Genomic DNA, 21,156 nt, shown 5'->3' with positions numbered 1-21,156 from the left:
GACTATAACTCTGCGTTTAACACCATCATTACCACAGTGCTGATTAAAGAGCAGCAGAACCTGGGCCTCCGCATTTCTCTCTGCAACTGAATCCTTGACTTTCTAACCGGCAGACTACAAATTGTGCAGCTGACGTATCCACCTCCCTCACAATAAGCACTGGTGCACCTCAAGATTGCGTGCTTAGCCCACTGCTCTACTCTCTCTACGTTCTTTAGACTGAGCTCAAATACCATCTATAAAGTTGTGGATGATCTGACCCTTATTAGCAGACGCCCAGATGGTGACCAAGGTGTGTGCAGGAGCACGATATGCCAGCTCGTTGAGTGGTGTCGCAAAAACAACATTGCTCTGAACGTCAGTCAGACCAAAGAAGTGATTGTGCACTTCAGAAAGTGTGGGACATACCAGTCCACAATGAGGGATCAGAAGTGCAGAGAAGAGCAATTTCAAGTTCCTGAGTGTTAATTTCACTGAGGACCTAATCTGGTCGCAACATATAAAGAAGCTATAAAGAAAGGCAGCGGCTATATTTCATTAGGAGTTTGAGTACGTTTGGCATGTCGCCTAAAACACATGAAAACTGCTACAGATGTACCGTGGCGAGCATTCTGACTGGATGCATCAGGATCTGGTATGGAGTCACGGGATCATGCTGCACATTATCAAAGCAAGGTGCAGACAGCTGTTAAATTAGCCAGCTCCATCTTGGATACCAGCCTCCGCAGTGTCCAGGACATCTTCAAGGAGGGGTGTCTTAGGAAGGCGGCGTCCATGATGAAGGACCCCCACCACCCAGGACATGCCCTCTTCTCATTGTTACAGTCAGGAAGGAGGTCCAGAAGTCTGAAGGCACACACTCAGCGATTCCAGATCAGCTTCTTCCCCTCTGTCATCCGATTTCTGAATTGACTGCGAACCCATGAACATTACCTCACTACTTTTTTATTTCTGTTTTTGCAGAACTTGTTTAACTATTCAATATACATACATGCACATACTGTATAGATTTTTATTTGTTGTCATGTATTGCATTTTATACCCACCACAATGTTAACTAATTCCAAGACATATTCTATTAAACCTGATACTGATTCTAATGAGAGAAGTAAATTAAACAGTGTAAACTTCTAACATGCGGGATTAAATAAGCTGTTCCCGATTCACTCACAGTCACACACAATTAACTGACCAGCGACGTCGAGTGACCGGTTGAATAATCAGTCCCGTTTCTCACCGTCACTCTGCATTGGGGACCCGATGATTATAAAATCACACTTCAGGGCCGTGTCCGAGATCGCTGCAGATGCAGGGTCACTGCCGAGGTCTTTGTCAATTTAACATCATTATACTGACTGCACTGCTGAATGTATCATCCTCAGCAGAGTGACCTTCTCGCCAGATAATCAATCCAGGGACTGATGTCCTTTATTGAGCTTCGCCCCCGGATGCCTCCTGACTGCCTAATTTCCCAGGGTCTCCTTTAGGAAGAAATCCGGACCCAGGAATCCGGTGGAAGCAGTTCCGTTGGAATTTCATGACTGTGATAAGGAGTGGAGCTGGAGTCCTTTGGAATGGTTGGCTATCAACCCGGGAGCATGGCGATTAAAGGGGAGGGCAGCGAATTGGACAAATGTCCCCATCCCCTGGGCGGGGATGTTCACAAATTCAGATGTTCACAGGATCACTCTCAGTCCAGGTCTAGATTCCTGCAGAGAGCTCAGTTTCTTCCTCCGGGTCTCACTGAACTGATTTCTCACCAGCCTGAAACAGATGGAATGAAGAGGAAATAAACAGATTACACAACAGTGTCAGTAACAGGAGACTGGGGTTAATGTTTCAATAATGTTTCCCGCAGATCTGTGGATGTTTTATCACATTGAACATTAACACAGACTCTCACCAGATCCACTCCAGACTCGTACGAGTCAGTAAGAGGCGGCGCAGAGCGGGGATTGATCGGTCTGTGAGCCAGTTCAATCCCAAATCCAGCCCCGTCAGTGTTTGGTTTGCAACGAGAGCGGAGAGGAGATTGTCGGCACCAGAATCTGTGAGACCAATACAGTTCAGCCTGGAATTACGAGAGAGGGAGGGTGAATGACACAGAGAGACAGGAGATGGTACACATCCCTAGTGTTTATCAGTAACACAAAATTACTGAACACATTAATGATCAGTGTCAGACACCGAGTGACTGTAAACACAATCTCCCACAGTCTGGTGCTTACCCCAGTTTCTGTATTTTACACTTTGGGTTCCTCAGAGCCGTAGACACCAGTTTCACTCCTGAATCTCCCAGTTTATTTTTATTCAGGTCCAACGCCAACAGTGATCGGTTTGTACTGAGAGCAGAGACGAGATGCTCAGCACCAGAATCTGCGAGACCGACGTCAATAAGCCTGCAAATATAAAAAAGATGGTAAAGCACAGGTAGACAGGAGACGGTTCAAATCCCCAGTGTCTATCAGTAACACAATTACTGATCATATAAATATTCAGTGTCAGAAATCCAGTGACTGTAAACACAATCTCCCACAGTCTGGTACTTACACCAGTTTCTGTATTTTACACTCCGGGTTCCTCAGAGCCGCAGACACCAGTTTCACCCCTGAATCTCCCAGTTTATTTCCGTTCACATCCAGCTCCGTCAGTGATTGGTTTGTACTGAGAGCGGAGACGAGATCCTCGGTACCAGAATCTGTGAGACCGATATTCTCCAGCCTGGAGATGAGAGAGAGTGAGGGTGAAGGACACAGAGAGACAGGAGACGGTACAAATCCCCAGTGTTTATTAGTAACACAATTACTGATCACATTAATGTTCAGTGTCAGACACCCAGTGACTGTAAACACAATCTCCCACAGTCTGGAACTTACCACAGTTTCTGTATTTTACACTCCGGGTTCCTCAGAGCCGCAGACACCAGTTTCACTCCTGAATCTCCTAGTTTATTCTCCCCGAGTCTAAGCACAGACAGACAAATTGATGAACAAAGTGATTCAATCCGTGGGTCTGACGGAATTTCTCTCACTCGGATATATCAGGAAACATTAAACCCTTCAGTAAATCACTGATCGGAGTTCCCAGCACTGTCAGTGTCCCTCACTGCCCAGCTCCAGGGTATCCACCGAATGTCAGTAATTTAGCCTGTTGGTATGACCTTGATAACTCCACACATTCTGACTCATTGGCCGACTGTGAGCAAAATGTTCCTGATGTGAGAGAGTCATAAGGGACAGGGTTGAAGGGTGGGAGAAAGTCCCACAGTGAGGAAGATTTGAGAATGGGACCGTGTCGATGGGAGATGGTGGAAGCGACCCCACCTGAGGAAAAGGGATAGAAAGACGGAGCCAGCAGGAGGAAGGGGAATTGGGTAGAGTGATCCCACAGGAGGAAGGGGGATGGATAGGAAAAATCAAACAGGAAGAAGGGGGATGAAGTAGAGCAATGCACCTGAGGAAAAGGGATAGGAAGAGAGATCCCACAGGAGGAAGGAGGATGGGAAAGAGATATCCCTAAGGGAAGAAGGGGAATGGAGAAGAAATCGCACAGGAGGAAACCAACGGGAAAAGATAACCCCTCAAGACGAGAGGATGCAGAAATAGATTACATGGGGGGGATGGGTCTGAACTGATCCCACGATCGAGAGGAGGTGCCCGCATGGGGACTGGGTATCTGGTGGTCACACAGGTAGACTGGTGGTGATAGCCGGACACAGGGAAGGGCAGGGGAGGACAATCTCACCGAGGTAATTATCACCCTCTCTCTGAGACAGTCCGCCGTCCCTCTCTTGTCCCTCACCGGGAAGGGGATTTGAAGCCTTGGTGCACCTGTCGCATTCAGTGTCTGTCTGGGTATTAGTAACATCGAGAAGGAACATTGTCAATAAACGTGTCACAGGCAGCGAGAAACAGCCATTCCAGTCATTTACTACCATTAAACCAATGGCTGTTGTTCACTGATCTGATGATGACTCCAAAATCTCCTGAGGAAGAAACTCAGACCTTTACTTTCCTTAGGAAATTACTGACCGACCCCCTGGTAATTTCTCAAAATTCTTCACAATCTGTTATACTACAGTTTTACCCAAATCCATTTACAAACCCCATTTCCAGAAAAGTTGGGGTATTTTCCAAAATGCAATAAAAACAAAAATCTGTGTTATGTTAATTCACGTGAACCTTTATTTAACTGACAAAAGTACAAAGAAAAGGTTTTCAATAGTTTTACTGACCAACTTAATTGTATTTTGTAAACATACACAAATTTAGAATTTGATGGCTGCAACACACTCAACAAAAGTTGGGACAGAGGCATGTTTACCATTGTGTTACATCACCTTTCTTTTTAATAACACTTTTTAATCGTTTTGGAACTGAGGATACTAATTGTAGTAGATTTGCAATTGGAAATTTTGTCCATTCTTGCTTGATATTAGACTCCAGCTGCTCAACAGTCCGTGGTCCCCGTTGTCTGATTCTCCTCTTCATAATGCACCATACATTTTCAATAGGAGATAGATCTGGACTGACAGCAGGCCAGTCAAGCATACGCACTCTGTGTCTACAAAGCCATGCTGTTGTAGCCCGTGCAGAATGTGGTCTGGCATTGTCCTGCTGAAATAAGCATGGACGTCCCGGGAACAGACTTCGCCTTGATGGCAACATATGCCTCTCTAAAATCCTAATATGCACCTCAGAGTCAATGGTACCTTCACATACATGCAACTCACCCATGCTGTGGGCACTGATGTACCCCCATACCATCACAGATGCTGGCTTTTGCACCTTTTGCTGATAACAATCTGGATGGTCATTTTCATCTTCGGCACAGATAACTCAACGCCCGTTTTTGCCGAAAACTAACTGAAATGTGGACTCATCTGACCACAGCACATGGTTCCACAGTCTTTCGGTCCATCTGAGATGAGCTCAGGCCCAGAGAACTCGCCGGCTTTTCTGCATAGAGTTGATGTATGGCTCCTCCTTGCGTAATACATTTTCCAGTTGTATTTCTGGATGCAGCGACGGACTGTGTTGAGTGACTATGGTCTTCCAAAGTACTCCCGAGCCCAGGTGGCTATAATTGTCACAGTAGCATGACGGTTTCTTAGGCAGTGCCGCCTGAGGGCTCGAAGATCACGGGATTTCAACAGTGGTTTCCGACCTTGCCCTTTACTCACTGAGATGTCTCTGAATTCTCTGAATCTTTTCACAATATTATGTACTGTAGGTGTTGAAAGACCTAAATTCTCAGCAATCTTGCGTTGAAAAATGTTCCCTTTGAACTGACTAACAATTCTCTCATGAATTTTGGCACAAAGGGGTGAGCCACAACCCATCCTTGCTTGCAACGTCTGAGCCTTTGATGGACGCTACTTTTATACCCAGTCATGATACCTCACCTGCCACCAATTAGCCTGCTTAATGTGGAGTCTTCCAAACCGGTGTTACTTGAATATTCGGTGCACTTTTCAATCTTATTTTAACTCTGTCCCAACTTTTGTTGAGTGTGTTGCAGCCATCAAATTCTAAATTTGTGTATATTTGCAAAGTACACTTAAGTTGGTCAGTAAAACTACTGAAAATCTTTTCTTTGTACTTTTGTCAGTTGAATAAAGGTTCACCTGAATTAACATATCACAGATTTTTGTTTCTATTGCATTTTGGAAAATATCCCAACTTTTCTGGATATAGGGTTTGTACATTGAAACAACATAATGTAACGGTTTCACAGCTCAGAGTGAGAGTTAAATGGAATTACCCCAACTCCTGGCACTTGTGCAGCCCGGCTCCCAGCCGCTGGATTCCTTCACACTGAATGTGGCAGTTCCACAGGTCGAGGTGTTTTATTCTATCACAGAGCCCGAAGACATGAGACAGGACCGTGCAGTCAATCGGGGCCAGTGTCATTCCACTGAATGAAAGTGTTTTCACAGATCCCAGTGTGGCCTGAGCCAGTCCACGATTCTGAGACTCAAACAGGTAGTGCAATGCGTTCAGGAGGCTCCTTTTACCAGCTTCACTCCTCGTGTTTCCACTCTGGCGCTTAACCTCCTCCTTCACCCAGTCAATCACCCGGCAGGTTGTTTGATGAGGAAACGGACCCAGAAACTCTTCCAGGCCCCGAGCTGTCATTGGGTTGGAGAGACCAGCAACAAAACGGAGAAATACCTCAAAACGCCCATCTATCGTGTTGTGGGCTTCGGTGAGGAATTTCAGGATATCCCCGGGATGTGGATTCAGGAATTGTGCGATTGCAGCTACAAACTCTTGGATTGTGAGGTGTGGGAATGTGTACACCACACACCGGGAAGAGTCCTCTCTCTCTAAAAGCTCCATCAGGAACCGGGAAGGCTGCAGATTGTAGTGGATCAAATCTTCACTTGTAAATACAGTCTTCTGCTCGGACACTCCTCTGAAGGCCATCTGACCGACCCTGAGTAACACATCATGGGGTCTCTCAATCTCACGGCCGTGGTTTTTCAGGATGTTGTAAATATAGTAGGAATGTAGTTGGGTAATGGTCTTGGGAATTCGCTGCGGGTCCCTGACTCTTTGTGTGAAGAAGGGGCCCAGTGCCAGAGCGAGGATCCAGCAGTAGGAGGGGTTGTAGCTCATGGTGTACAGGATCTCGTTCTCCTTCACGTGTTTGAAAACAGCTTCTGCCACTGTCTGATCTTCAAAATGCCTGATGAAATATTCTTTCCGTTCCTCACCAACAAATCCCAGGATTTCAGCCCAGACACTGATCTCTGCCTTTTCCAATAAATGTAACACAGTGGGACGTGTGGTCACCAGCACTGAGCACCCTGGGAGCAGCTTGCCCTGGATTAAACTGTACACAATGTCAGAGACCTTGCACTGGAATTCAGGATCCGTGCAAGCGTACTGAGATTCTGTGTTTCTCCGACTGTCAGCAAAATCGATTCTGTCCTTGTATTCATCCAATCCATCGAATATAAACAGCAAACTTTCTGGGTTCTTCCACAGTGTTTCCAGAACATTCCTCAGGTAAGGGTAAAAAAACAGCACCAGGTTCGAGAGGTTTATTATACAATTGATAGTGTTTAACTCTCGGAATTTGAAGGTGAAGACAAACTGGAATTGTTGGTATATTTTCCCCATGGCCCAGTCATAAACAATCTTTTGTACCATTGTTGTTTTGCCGATCCCCGCGACTCCAGCCACTGCAGCTGAACTCCCTGCTTTGGAATTACTGTGGGAAAAGCTGCTTTGGATCAGCTGATCCGACCGGATTTTTTCCAGCTCTACATGGAGATGTTTCTTTCTCAATTTTTCATGGGTTCTGCCTCTTGCCAGCAGCTCATGTTCCACCAGTCTCCGATCTCGAACAGTAGAAATGACTGTGAGCTCAGCGTATCGATCAACCAGCTGGAAAACCTTCACCTTCTCCCTCATCAGGATCGTGTTCACTCCCAGTGTTTCAGTTTGTGCCCGTAGAGTCTCCTTGTGTTTCTGCTGAACATCTTCCATGCGAAAAGAAGTAAAATGATTACCACATACATTTGTCAAAAAACACAACTTGAAAACTGCAACTGGATCTCTGTACTAATATTTCAAGAATTGGAAGTTTCTATGGATGACAGTGTTGACTATAAAACCTGGTTCACGGGCAACGGACACAATGGTAATCAACCACCGAGAAAATACCGGAGTTGTACAATCTGATCGTCAGCGAACAGTGAAGGTTAACTTTCCTTCTGATTTTTTTTAATTATATCCCACCTGCCCAAGTTATTGTACATGTGGGTTTTACAGAGCTTCTTTCTGACGCCCAGTGCTTCCTTAAATATCATCACTAATGACTCCACAATCTCGTTCATGACAACACTTTCCTACGAACCACTGTGACGTTCTGGTGTTCTCATCCCTCGTCCTTCATCATCCTCAACCTGTCTGAAAATACCCGTCCCTTAACTCTCAGCAACCCCCCATCAGGCAACAGCACACTCATCTTCCTGCACTGAGATCGCGCACTAATGTTTTGAATTAACAGTGTTTACTCACAGACTATTTATGCTCGTCACGGTCTCTGTAATCTGTCCCAGCAAGGTCACATTGGCTCCATCAGTTCAGACACGCTGCTTCTCCACACATTCCACTGACAGCCCTGGATCTGAACTCTAATGTACTGTACTTTTCCTCAAACTCCTCAGACTCTCCCAGAACTTCCTTAATTATACTACTTGTTATCTGGGATATTGCACACGCCAGTCGGGACAGAATGTGAAAAATACATGTGAGGTGAATTTCTAGAGAAAATTCATATGGAATATTCCAGGCAACTATGGATATGAGCTCACTGGCAAAGATCCACTGCAGAGGAAATCGAACGAGCTTGTATGTTATGAGGAATTTCAGCTGACAGATGCATTTACTTTCTCTCTTTGGCCGATAAGCTGGTCAGCTATTGGGATGCATTGCAATGTAATAAACAAAAACCGATAAAGAAGGAAAAAACAGTCTTACAGTTTGCAAAATAATTTGGAGACATTTAAAACCGAGACGAACGAAAATATCATAAGCATCTATTTTCTCCCATCAATCAAGTTAGCAGAACTGTGGTCAATTGCCTTGCATGGTTGATAAATAGTTGTACAAATTGAGTCGTTAGGAAGTGAATGTATTTTCATGGGCACTGGGAGTCTGAGAGGTGGTCTATATTGATTTGGATTTCTTTACTTGCTCGCTGATTTATTTGGACCATGGCTCTCTCCTATTCCCCTTCTGATTTCCGTCTCTGAAACTGCACCTGGTTGCACAATATCAGATTATAAGATCATAAGATATAGGAGCAGAAGTAGGCCATTCGGCCCATCGAGGCTGCTCCACCATTCAATCGTGGGCTGATCCAATTCTTCCAGTCATCCCCACTCCCCTGCCTTGTTCCCATACCCTTTGATGCCCTGGCTAATCAGGAACTTTTATATCTCTGTCTTAAACGCACCCAATGACTCGGCCTCCACAGCCACTCGTGGCAACAAAGTCCACAGATTTTTACCACACTCTGACTAAAGTAATTTCTCGGCAAATTACTTTGTTATCGTTTAACATGTTCACCAGCGTCAAGTTAGAATCCCAGCTCCTGCCCATTAACGTAATGAACAATAAACAAGAGTAACAAATCTGAGAGGACATCTCCATCAAAATATTTACTTTTTTTTAGGAGAGTGTTCATCTATTTAACTGTGAAGTGAAAGCCATCTTATAAACGAACTTAGTTCCTTCTTTTCTGAAATAGGTGAGTCCACTTTGATTCAGTTATAACACAGGCCACTGAAGAGTCAGCAGAGATAGTGGAGTAGATCAATCAGACAGAGATGTTAAGAGTGTCGAAGGATCCGGGGATTCTGATTTCCCCAAGATAAACAGGGATCGCTTGGAGAGGGGGTAAAATTTAAAGTGCGTTGAAGAGAGGTTACTTTGACAAAGTCATTTAGACAGTAATACCTGACAAGGGCAGATCTGGCCTGCTCTTTTTTGTAGCCAAGGCATTTTAGATAGGTTAATAATGAAGCTGAGCTTCACAGCAGTCAGGGAAAGGAGTAAAGGTGGATTGGATATACATTCATAAAGGAGGAATGATTTCGAGTGTATATGACAGCGGAGACGATTGAAGGTAATTGTTCATCCAGTAAAACAGGGCCATGTGGAAGTGAATAGCGGGAGATTGGGGCCAATATGTCCCCGTGGGCTGGAAAAGGGCAAGTTGTAAGGAAGTTTGAACATCAAAGCATCTACTAATAAAGAGAGGTATTCTCAGATATAGAGAATAAAAAAAATAGATTATTCTGGAAAGAGTAGAGGAGAATTGACCGGCTGACCTGTACATCTGGACATGGACTTACTGGGAATAGTCTACATGGCTTCATGTGTGTAGGACATGTCTAATCAATCTTATGGAGGATTTCTTTTCCTAGGCAGTAACCAGGAGAGTTGATAAAGGAAAGGTAGTCGATGCTGTTCACAGAGACTTTAGTAAGGCATTTGACCAGATCTCGCATGGGAGATCGGTCATGAAGGTTCAGTCGCGCAGCGTTCAAGATGAGTTAATAAATTGGATTAGGTGTTGACTTTGTGGGATCAGCCAGAGATTGGCAGTTGATTGTTGCTTCTCTGACTGGAGGCCTGTGACTGGATCCTGCAGGGATCGGTGTTGGGTCCGTTGTTGTTTGTCACCTATATCAAAGATCTGAATAATACTGTAACTAGCTGGATCAGCACATTAGCGATGAAATCAATATTGTGGGTGTGACGGACAGCTGGGAAGACTGTCATGACTAGCAGAGGGATCTGGAGTACATGGGATGCAGACAGAAATTAATCCAGACGTGCTCGATGAGTTTCACTTTGGTAGAACCATCCAGAGTCCTACACAGTGAACGGCAGAGCCCCAAGGAGCAAGAGGATCCGGAATACAGGTGCATAATTCACTGAAAGTGCTGTCACAGGGAGATAGGATCAAATAGAAAACTTTTGGACCTCATAAATCAAAGTATTGACATGGGATGCTATGTTGAAGTTGTATAAGATATTGGTGAGGCGCAATTAGCATTATTGTGTGCATCTTTAGTCACCTGCCTACAGAGCAGATCTAAATGAGGTTGAAAGAATACAGAGAACATTCATAAGGCTATTGCCGGGTCTGGAGGACCTGAGTTATAACGAAAGGTTTATTAGCTTAGGATTTTATTCCATGGAACCTAGAAGACTGAGGGGAGATTTGACAGAGGTATACAAAATTATGAGCAGTATGAATAGGGAAAATGCAAGCAGGTTTTTTCCACTGGGATGGGTGTGACTACAACCAGCGGCTATGGTGAACTTTTAAAGGGAGCATTCGGGAAAACTTCTTCGCTCAGAGGATCACAGTGCATAGAACGAGCTGCCAGCTGTCAATTGCTATGTGTAGGTACCTGAGTGATGCTTACGGCTGGATAGTCCAAATAGTGAACTAAATTATTTGCACAAAGTCGTTGGAAATGGTCTGAATTGTAGCGAGAACTCTGAATGCCCATCAGCAGATAGTTATTTCCGGACAAGACCATTCCTTTTCACAGACACTTACACCTGGACACCCAGTTTCTGCAATCTGTGAACGATCGTGGTCCAACATCATTTCTGTCGAGTAATCAGCTTGAAACGTTCATTTCATCACTCACCCTTCAGTTGCGAGGATAGCTCACAAAAGCCTCCGGCGATATTCGTGTATTCAAATGGATCAGGACCTGATGACATCGAAAAGCTTTCATGAAACCTTGTTAAATCAGGAAAGTTTCAATCGGATTTAGGGCAGAGTGTATTATTTCACTGTACCGAGTTCCTGGATTTCCTTCAGTATCTTCTCCAACTTTGGTAACTCCTTCCTCATTTCCACAAAGGATTCCCACAATACCCTCCGGGCCTGAACGCCTTTCTCCATCACCAGACTGAGGAGGAGTGTACAACTCTCCGTCCGGTTTCCCCACTCCACGAGCTCAGTGACTTTCTGTAAAGAACAACAGTGAAGAGCGGGCGGAGACACAGAATGAAGAGGAAAATATCTGCTCACTGATAGGACATTCAATTAGTTACACGGCCTAAAAGCATACGAACACCCACCGGTCCGACTCCTGGTCCTTTCTGTAAATCTATGGGTTCAGACATTAGAACCAAAGCAAGAAATGAAGACATCTATATTCCAGTATTATTGCCGCGGTGTGAGGTAATCTCCTCTGCCAAATTCGTTCATAACCCCACTGGCCCTGTTACATGGTTGTGTTGCAGATGTCAATGTGAGGTAGACCTTGGGGCATTAACCCGTCGATTACAGCTCATTACAATTCTACTGCTGCTGCACAACCCATTGGCCCATGGACCAAGAGCTTTGCGCTGCTCTCTGGTCTGGGTCTCTCTCTATTAGTATTATGGAATTGACATGGACATGCTCAGTGTGACCATTCCGTACCTACAAGTACTTCCGGTGAAGACCCCTATTGATGTATACCACAGTTGGAAAGTTGAGAATGTTCCATTTTTTTGGATTGTGTCTCAACTAGTCTCTGGGACAATTCGCAAATTCCTGTTTAGTGTATTCACTGTCCTAGAAGATCCTTCCGGTTGACCTGGGCTGATGTGCCTTGACCTAATGTGAATCCACCGACTTAGTTCTCAGATTCTATACCATTAGTGCATTCACAGTGTCCTGGAAAAATGGAGCTGGTGAAACACAGCGACGTTTTACTGGCAGCAAACAAAACTCTAACTACTCTATCAATTACAATCCTTCTGAACTACGATTACTTCAATCAGCAACCTGTAATGTTCAGTTGTGAGTTGCTATTGTTGAACCGACTCTACGATCTGGCACGTGTGGCGATTCGGCGAGCTAATGTCTCGGTTGTACACGTCCGCCACGGGCATCGCTGGTGTGAACTTTGGGTCGTATCGAGGCGGGGGTCCTTGTGCTTAAATGATGAAAATGGATTGATGATTGACTATTGCTGCAGTGAAATTATTGCACAAACGAAGAGTCAGGACACGGGCCCGAGAGCGAGGAATAAGCACGTTCAACCGGCTGGCCATATTGAAATGGTTCAAATGTTGCCAACAGGAACGGGAACGAAAGGCGGGCCGATGTCTAGTTCGCTGCTCACGGGGTTTAGTCACCTCTGCAGCTGGTATCTGGGCTAGAGGACCAGCTCCAGCAGTGAATCTGGCTCCGTGGCCGAGTAATCACTTTCCATTTTGGTGATCTCTATGCTTCACGTGCTGAGTGTAAATTGTTTACTTTTGGTGCGTGGACGACCTGCTCTGTCTTATATTTCCACAGCCTGAGTGTTTGACTGTCTATATTGTATGAGTTTTTATTTATAGGTTATATTATATATATTTGATACTTGTAAAAAATGGAACCTCAAGGTTGTATGCTGTAGACAGACTTTGGTAATAAATGTTGTTTGAAGCTAATAAATGTTGTTCGAAGACAATTGGATAAGCACGCGAAAGGAAAGTTTTAAAGCCATATGGCACCTTTTCATGGTGTGTGATTCGAATTCTAGGGCCATGACATTTCAGGCATCTGGCTGTGTACGGGAGTGATGTGACAATATCGATGTGGTGGGCAGGGTGTCTATCTACAAATGACAGCAGAAAAATGGGCATTTGCATCGTTGTTGCGGAGAAATGAATCTAATCCAAATATGACCAAAGGTCTTGATGGATGCTTCAATCAGACTATAATTTCTGTATCTGATTCACTAAAACCCATTTCCTTTGGCACTGTTGAGTGCAGCATATTTGGGTGGATGAATTGAGATTGAACCAGTGATTGAACAGTTGCCGGTGCTCACCCCAGTAGTTTTAGTCCAGTGGTTTAACAATAAACGGAACCCAAACTGTTCCTCCCACTCACCTCGTGTTCAAGTCCACTAAAATGTCGCTCCTGTCTCAACTTCAAGCTGAGTCCTTCTACTCCTTTTTCCATTGCAGGTTTCAGTCCCTTCCAGTAGAAATTTGTCAGATGGAGCAGTTGATAATCGTCGAACTGTGCCAGGACATCTGAGATCGTATGTTTGGGATCTGGGGATAGAAATGTGGGAAATACAGTACTGTGCAACGTGGAGCGGAAAGCGCGTTGGTAGATCCAGCGGGGAGCGAACGATGTTGGGAATAGTGTATGTGGAGCGCTGCAGGAGTGGAGTGGGATACGTGGCACAGAAAATGGGAGGGGTGTGGGACATGTGGTAGAGAAGGAGTGCCAAGGGTGGAGTGTAGCACGGGTGCAGACACGTCCCCCACTGAGATACCTGAGACGGCCATTTTGTTCCACACAATTGGCTTACTGGCCATTACAGAATCTCTCTCTGATCTCTCTCCTTTACCTCTTTCAAACCATGGGTCCCCTCTCCCTGTCACTTTGCACATTCAGTCCACTCTAGAAACCCGAATTAGAGTCAAGTTTATTATCACTCATACAGGTCACACATTTTTATTTCTTTTTTTTTTTGGCGGCAGAACGCTCCTATGCATAAAATTGCTACAATATTGTACAAACATCTTTAGCACCCGAGCTATATCTATGTCCTTAACAATTCTGCACAATGCTGTCTGTACCGCCAACACAAGAGGCCACATTCACGTTGGAGGAACAACGCCTTATATTCCGTCTGGGTAGCCTCCAACCTGATGGCATGAACATTGACTTCTCTAACTTCCGCTAATGCCCCACCTTCCCCTCGCACCCTATCCGCTATTTATTTATATACACACATTCTTTCTCTCTCTCTCCTTTTTCTCCCTCTGTCCCTCTGACTATACGCCTTGCCCATCTTCTGGTGTCCCTCCCCCCACTTTTCCTTCTCCCTGAGCCTCCTGTCCCATGATCCTCTCATATCCCTTTTGCCAATCAGCTGTCCAGCTCTTGGCTCCATCCTTCCTCCTCCTGTCTTCTCTTATCATTTTGGATCTCCTTCTCCCCCTCACACTTTCAAATCTCTTACTAGCTCTTCCTTCAGTTAGTCCTGACGAAGGGTCTCGGCCTGAAACGTCAACGGTACCTCTTCCTAGAGATGCTGTCTGGCCTGCTGCATCACCAGCAACTTTTACGTGTGTTGTTTACAAGATGTTGCCTGGATTGGAGAACGCGCCTTATGAGAATGGGTTGACTGAGCTTGGCCATTTCTGCTTGGAGCCACCGAGGTTGAGAGGTGACCTGATAGAGGTGTATATGATGTTGAGAGGCAATGATAATGTGGAGAGCCAGAGGCTTTTACTCAGGGCTCAAATGACTAACAGGTGTGGCCACATGTACCACACCCACACATTTCCCCTCTCCTCTGACCACCCGTCACATTTTCCCTCCTCCCTCTCGCATTTTGCAAACACATAACCCTCATATTTCACTCACCCGTTCCTTGCTGGGGACTTGACAATTCCGTGTTTAATGAGCTTCCGAGCTGACAGACAGTCGCCTCACTTGTGCTGGTTCCAGGGTCCTGCTCTGTGTCTCTGACGTCACTGTCTCTGGGCTGAATTTGTTCCACTTCCGCTGCGGCCGGACCGCATTCAACTGGGACATTGCTCTCAATCTGACCCTGCTTTGGTGCATTGTTTCCCGTGTCCCAATCATCTTCCCTCGATGAGCGGCCTGGTAAAAACCTCCCGAATACTTTCCATAACCAAAACCCACCTAAAATAAATGATGAATTGCAGTTTATACTAGAGTGATCTAGAACCGAGCAGACCAAGAATTCACAATGGGTGACGACAATAAGAACATGAGACAAAGGAACAGAATTAGGACATCGATTCTGCTCCACCATTCAATTATGGCTGGTCTTTTCCCCCTCATCAACCCCATTTCTCGGTTTTCTTCCCGTTACCTTTGATACCGTGACCAATCAAGAACCCTCAGGTCTCTGCCTTAAATACACCCAAAGACCGGCCTCCACAGTTGCCTGTGGTAACAAATTCTACAAGTTCACCACCCCCCTGCAAAAGAAATTTCTCCGCGTCTCTATTTTAAAAATATGCCCCTCTATTCTGAAGCTGTGTCCTCTTATCCCAGACTTCCCCACCATGGGAAGCATCCTTTCCACGTCTACTCTCTCTAGTCCTTTCAACATTCAAAAGGGTTCAATGAGAATCCCCCACCCCGACCCACAACTTTCTAAATTTGAGCGAGTACAGACCCAGAGCCATCAAACGATGGAGCCAAGACTGGTTGACCCGATTTGGAGTGGGACTGTACAGGTGAATGTGAACCGTTCTTCCTGCCAGGTGACCATCCCGAAAGCCGGTGACCAGACATACTCACTCCCAGAAAAAAAGAACAGGATAGACACAGTGATACTGGTCACTGGCTGCGCAGTAACTAAACACATTGATGTCCAGGGGATCTTAATGGAACGGTGTCAGGTGATACTGGGAAATATCACTGAGATTATTTTCCACAAGCAAAACTCTCCCCTCCCCGGGTCACAAACTGTCCAGTCACCTGTGTCACATACAGATCAGCCTCCTGATTACCCACTGCCCAATCCCCTGGATCACATACTCTCCGTCCGCTGTGTCAAAGTGTCTGGTCCCCTGGGTCACAAAGTGACCATTACCTCTAATCTCACACTGTCCGGTCCCCTGAGTCACAGACTGATCATTGCCTTGAGTCACACACTGTCCTGTCCCCAGGGTCACACACAGATCACGCAGATTACAAACAGTCGGATCCCCTGGACAACATCCTCTCCGTACGCTTTGACATACAGTGTGCTGTGCCCTAGATCACAGACTGACCATTGCTTTGACACACGCACTGTCCAGTCCCGTGAGGAATCTTTCCATCACAATGATATCCATCCTGTGCCCTACCTACCTGTATGAACATCTCCAGGTAATCGTGCATCTGTACCCTTTGTTCCCCCCCCCCCCACAATACTTTTCAAGTCCCTACAATTTACCCTGCAACTCCTGTCCTGGGGTAACTTTACAAAGTGAAACCATTCCTTGGAGCACTTTCCATGTTCGTCTCAGTCTCCTTGTAAATTTACATAACCCCAATTCCCAACAATTTTGCTGCCATCTGCAAACTAATGAACGACATTAATTTTATCTGCCAAACCTTTAATATAAAGAGCAAAAAGTGGACACGGCACCAATCCACACCAGTGGACACAAGCCTCCAAACTGAATAGCACTCTATTATTAACCGTCTGATCCCTTCCACCTCGCCCGTTCCATATCCAATTGTCTGGCTTGCCCGCAAGGACATGAATACGGTGACATACATATACCTTGATGATAAATTCAGTGAATTTTGATCTTTCAATACTCCTGAGATTACAGGTAGACAATGTGTGGAGTCGATAGTTAGCATATTTGCCGTCATTAGCTGCAGCACAGAATACAGGAGCAGAGAGATCTTCTGACAAGTTTATAAACTGTTGGTTGGACCAGTTGCAATAACACGTGCGGTGCTGGTAACAATACTACAGGAAGGATGCATTAGTACTGGCGAGAGTGCAGATTGAAAATTTCAATTACAAAAGATTGAATCGGATGAGAACGTTTTCTTTCTCAGAGAAAATCATTTCCCTCCATAGATGCTGTCTGACCTGCTGAGCTCTTCCATCATTTTGCGTGTAACCCGCTCTAGTTCCCCTCTTGAAACTCCACGGCGTTCACTTTAATCCTACTCACCAATGCCATTACTTTGTCCCAATAGCCTTCTTTGATTCCATGTTTGTCTTCTGCTCTTTTGTATTTCCAGTGCCAGATCAGCATTGAAGCTCTTTAACCGTATTTTGAGAAAACAACGTTCACCATTTGTCCACAGCCCAGACATTCATTGGGGTATTAAAACACTGAAGCAGACCACACATTTATTTACAATCATCTGTCTCCTGATCCTCAGCTATCCCCAACGCTGGCAATGTTCTCAGTTCGGCTACCGATCTCCTGCTCCTTTCACTCAGGTGAATCTTTGCGCGGTGAGCGGAGTGATTCGACGATTACCGGTGTCACGTCGCTGCACTTGAACTGTTGGACTGATTCATTACTCAAAGCTTCTTTACCAAGGGATTCAGTGACCTTGTTTGATGTAACTTTTCTGTGCCTGTTAGCATTTATGTAAGTTTCGTCATCTGAACTATTGTGCACAAGAGCGACAGAAGTTTAATTATAAAGATCCTAGTGAACGTACCTGTAGCCATTCTGGTTCTGACTGACGATTGTGATTGTCGTCTTCTTGTTTACACTTTGGTCGCGGTGCAGGACAGCTCCACCTGCTGGTGATGCCCTGAGTTACACAACAAGCAGACAGTGAGTCAGTGAGATTACGATTACTTTGCAAATATGACACTATCTCCATCCCCTCTTTCAGAGCAGCAGTTGGTTTAGGGCCAACCATCCTCGTTTCCATCAACTTCCGCACCATATCTGTATGTCTGTCCAGTGATATCTGGCGCATCTACAGAAGGAGTCACAGAGCAGCAGATCACGAATACAGACCATTCAGCCCAAAGAGACCCTGCCGACCACAGTGCCCACCGAGATAGTCCCAACTTCCTGCGTTGGACCCATTTCCATTTTGGCCTCTTGACTCCATCTACACATCCCAACTGCTTCTGGAATTACACAATTGTGCTGCCTCATCCACTTCCTCTGGCAGGTCCTTCCACATGATCACCAACCTCTGCATGTAACCGTTGCCGCTCGAGCCGCTTTTGGAATGTATTTACCATTCCTTGCGGCGCACCACTCGTTACCCACCTCAACCCCGAGAGGAAACCGTCAAACACCACTCTTTGCTTGCTACCTTCAAGATAATACTGAATCCATCTAACTTTCTATCTGTGGACTGCATGGGACCTTATCTGCCAGCCGAACCTGCCAGGTGGCATCTTGTGAAAGGTTTTGCGGAGACCCAAAGTACAACATCCACTTCCCTACTCTCATTGATACTCATCTTCAAAATCTTAAGAAGTATTGTCGAATACAACTTTCCATGCACAATCCCAAAGTGACTCCTGATCAGACTCTGTCGATTGAAATGTCGGTGCATGACTGTCGCATATTGTGGAAAATTATCTCTGGCACCTCCCCTACACTTTTCTCCACTCAGCATCAAAAAGCCAAAGTGGCAACCCGAAGTAAGATAATGTTTCTCCAAATGCTCAAAAATCCTGTCCCCAGCTATCTGTTCCAAGAGTTTGCCAATCACCGATGTAACACTCAGTGCTCTGTAATCCCCAGGATTATAGATATTACATTTATTGAATTAGGGAACAAACATTTGCCATACTCCAATCCTGCATTACTACTCCTTTGGCCAGAGAGAGCACAAAAATTATTGTCAATGTTTCTGTGAACTCTTCTCTCACTTCCTGTAGTAACGTGGTGTATATTGGAAGTTTCAACAGCACCTCTTGTTTTTAACATTGCCGTGCTCCTATGACAACGTCACAATAACTGTCCATCTCCTTGGTAACTCTGAAGCAAAGCATTCATTAGGCAACTCACCTATTACCCCATCCTCCAGGCACGTATCCATCTTCACTCCTGAGTAGTCCTACCCTCAACCTATTTATCCTCCTCTCCTTCACCCACGTGTAGAACACATTGGGGCTTTCCTTGATCCTGCTTGCCAAGGAGTTTACAAGTCCCCTTCGACCTCTAAATCCTTTCTTACCTCCTTCCTGGCTCCCTTATAATTATCTAGCACCTTTCTTAAATGTTGCTTCCTAAACCTGAATAATGCTTCAGTTTTCCTCTTACCTAAATGTCCGTTATCCCTTGTGAACCATGGTTCATTTGTATAAACATTATTTCCCTGCCTGTGGGACAGATTTATCCAGAACCCCATGTAAATGTTCCTGAAATAATTTCCAGAGTTCCATTCTGCATTTCCCTCAGAAAATGGTTTCCCAATTTACTTTTCCATGATTCTACGAACACCATTGTAATTATCCGTCCACTAATTCAATACTGTTTCGTATCGCCTCCTACTATCTTTGACCAAGTTCATGATAAAAGTTGGAGTGTTGTGTTCACTATTTCAAAAAGGTCACCCATTGTGACATCTGCCTAATACTAGGTACAGTATGTTTTTTCCTCAAGTTGGCCCATTCACAGACTATGTCAGGAATCCTTCACAACACATTGTGCCACATGATCCCCTTTTGGAATTAGGAGGTGGGAATAAACATCAAGAAAGTTGAGGTCAACAATGATAACAACTCTGTTGCATTTGCTCGTTTCCAAAATCTGTCAAGTTATCTGCTCCTCATTATTCCAGTGGCTTTGTGGAGGCCTATAGAATACTTCCAGAATGATACTGCCCGTACTTTTTCTGACTTTTACCTATACGGGGTCTGTCGATAGGCCCTACATGATGTCCTCTGTTTCTGTAGCTGTGATACCATCCCTGATTAGCAATGACATTTGTCCCCGTTTCATCTCCCTCCATATGCATTCTGAAACATCTAAACCCTGGAGCACTAAACAGCTAATCCTGCCCTTGTAACGGTCAAGTCTGTCTAATTGCGATAACATGTACCATCCATGTACTAAACCATGTTCTAAGTTACTCTCATTCTCAATGCTAATTGTATTGAAGTAAACACACTGCAAACCATCCAACTGACCAAATGATGCCCTGTCCAAAGCCGATCCTTCCACAGTCAATCTGAACATTGCATCTCTCCTTAGATCAGCCGCTCCATCATCTGACCTAACATTTTGGTTCCCATCCCACAACGACTGTGTTTAATCCGACTCCAGCAACTCCAGCAAACGAGGCTGCAGGGACACTAGTTCATCTCAAGCACTTTTAGGCTTCTTCGGTCTCAGTCCAGCTATTTCCTACCTTCCTTGGTACAGAAATGCAATCTCTAAAGAACCAGTGTTTGAGTAAATAAAACTCATCAAACTTTCTCCTCACTGAATCAATGGAAACTCCGAGTCAGATGGGTTCTCTCCAGTTGGTGCTCTCAGTCCTCGGCCCGGTTCATTGGTGCTGTTACCTCATCTTCAGTTGTGGTTTTCTCCCAGTCGTGGGCTTTCCTTCCAATAAATCTTTCAGCCCAGGTCTAACTTTAACCAGAGAGATAATGAAGCATGTTAACAATACAAAGGATAACAAAGCATTAAACTCATTGAAATTTAAATCTTGAACGCATATATAATTATCCGAGTGAAGAAATTTATAACTGTCCCTCACACTTAAAAAAAAAAACTGACATGGGATACAAAAGAACACACACAAAATCCCGGAGGAACTCATCAGGCCAGGCAACATCTGTACGTCGACTCTGCTCTTTTCCTTAGCCGCTGCCTGGCCTGCTGAGTTCCTCCAGCATTTTGTGTGTGTTGCTTGTATTTCCAGCATCTGAAGATCTTCTCTTGTTTGTGATGGGATACAAAGAAGTCATCACTCAGCCATGGTATAAGGTGCAAGTAATAATACATAGGAGTAGGATTAGATGATTGGATCATTCTCGTCTGCTCCACAATCGATCATGGAGGATTTTATTTCCCAACACCGTATTCTTGATTCCCTGCTATAATTCTCAACCTATTTAGCAAACCAGAACATGAATATACCCAACGATAGCCTCCACCACCTTCTGTGGTAAAAGATTCCACACATCACCCAACC

At 45.0% G+C, this 21,156-nt stretch overlaps 1 protein-coding gene across 5 annotated transcripts in view; it reads right to left on the bottom strand.

Moving 5' to 3' along the window:
• Positions 1–920: 920 nt before the first annotated feature.
• Positions 921–21,156, bottom strand: part of LOC140208386 (NACHT, LRR and PYD domains-containing protein 3-like) — a 39,557-nt gene continuing 19,321 nt past the window's right edge. For 3 of the 5 annotated variants that reach the window (XM_072277044.1, XM_072277041.1, XM_072277043.1), the window contains exons 2-13: positions 20,440–20,591; positions 17,701–17,796; positions 14,911–15,192; positions 13,417–13,583; positions 11,340–11,511; positions 11,186–11,251; positions 5,764–7,489; positions 2,877–2,963; positions 2,551–2,721; positions 2,229–2,399; positions 1,904–2,071; positions 921–1,764 (exon numbers count right to left, since the gene is read on the bottom strand). In XM_072277044.1, the coding sequence (XP_072133145.1) occupies positions 1,677–1,764; positions 1,904–2,071; positions 2,229–2,399; positions 2,551–2,721; positions 2,877–2,963; positions 5,764–7,489; positions 11,186–11,251; positions 11,340–11,511; positions 13,417–13,583; positions 14,911–15,192; positions 17,701–17,710 (3,108 nt within the window). In that variant the 5' untranslated portion in view covers positions 17,711–17,796; positions 20,440–20,591 and the 3' untranslated portion in view covers positions 921–1,676. Of the gene's footprint in view, positions 1,765–1,903; positions 2,072–2,228; positions 2,400–2,550; positions 2,722–2,876; positions 2,964–3,744; positions 3,851–5,763; positions 7,490–11,185; positions 11,252–11,339; positions 11,512–13,416; positions 13,584–14,910; positions 15,193–17,700; positions 17,797–20,439; positions 20,592–21,156 lie in introns of those variants that run through there. The other 2 variants (XM_072277045.1, XR_011888756.1) reach the window with 2 other exon arrangements.

The sequence above is a fragment of the Mobula birostris genome, chromosome 13, assembly GCF_030028105.1.
Source record: "Mobula birostris isolate sMobBir1 chromosome 13, sMobBir1.hap1, whole genome shotgun sequence".
Classification (NCBI taxonomy): domain Eukaryota; kingdom Metazoa; phylum Chordata; class Chondrichthyes; order Myliobatiformes; family Myliobatidae; genus Mobula; species Mobula birostris.
Note: the sequence above shows the minus strand (reverse complement) of the source record. Positions and strands in the feature narration are given on the sequence as shown.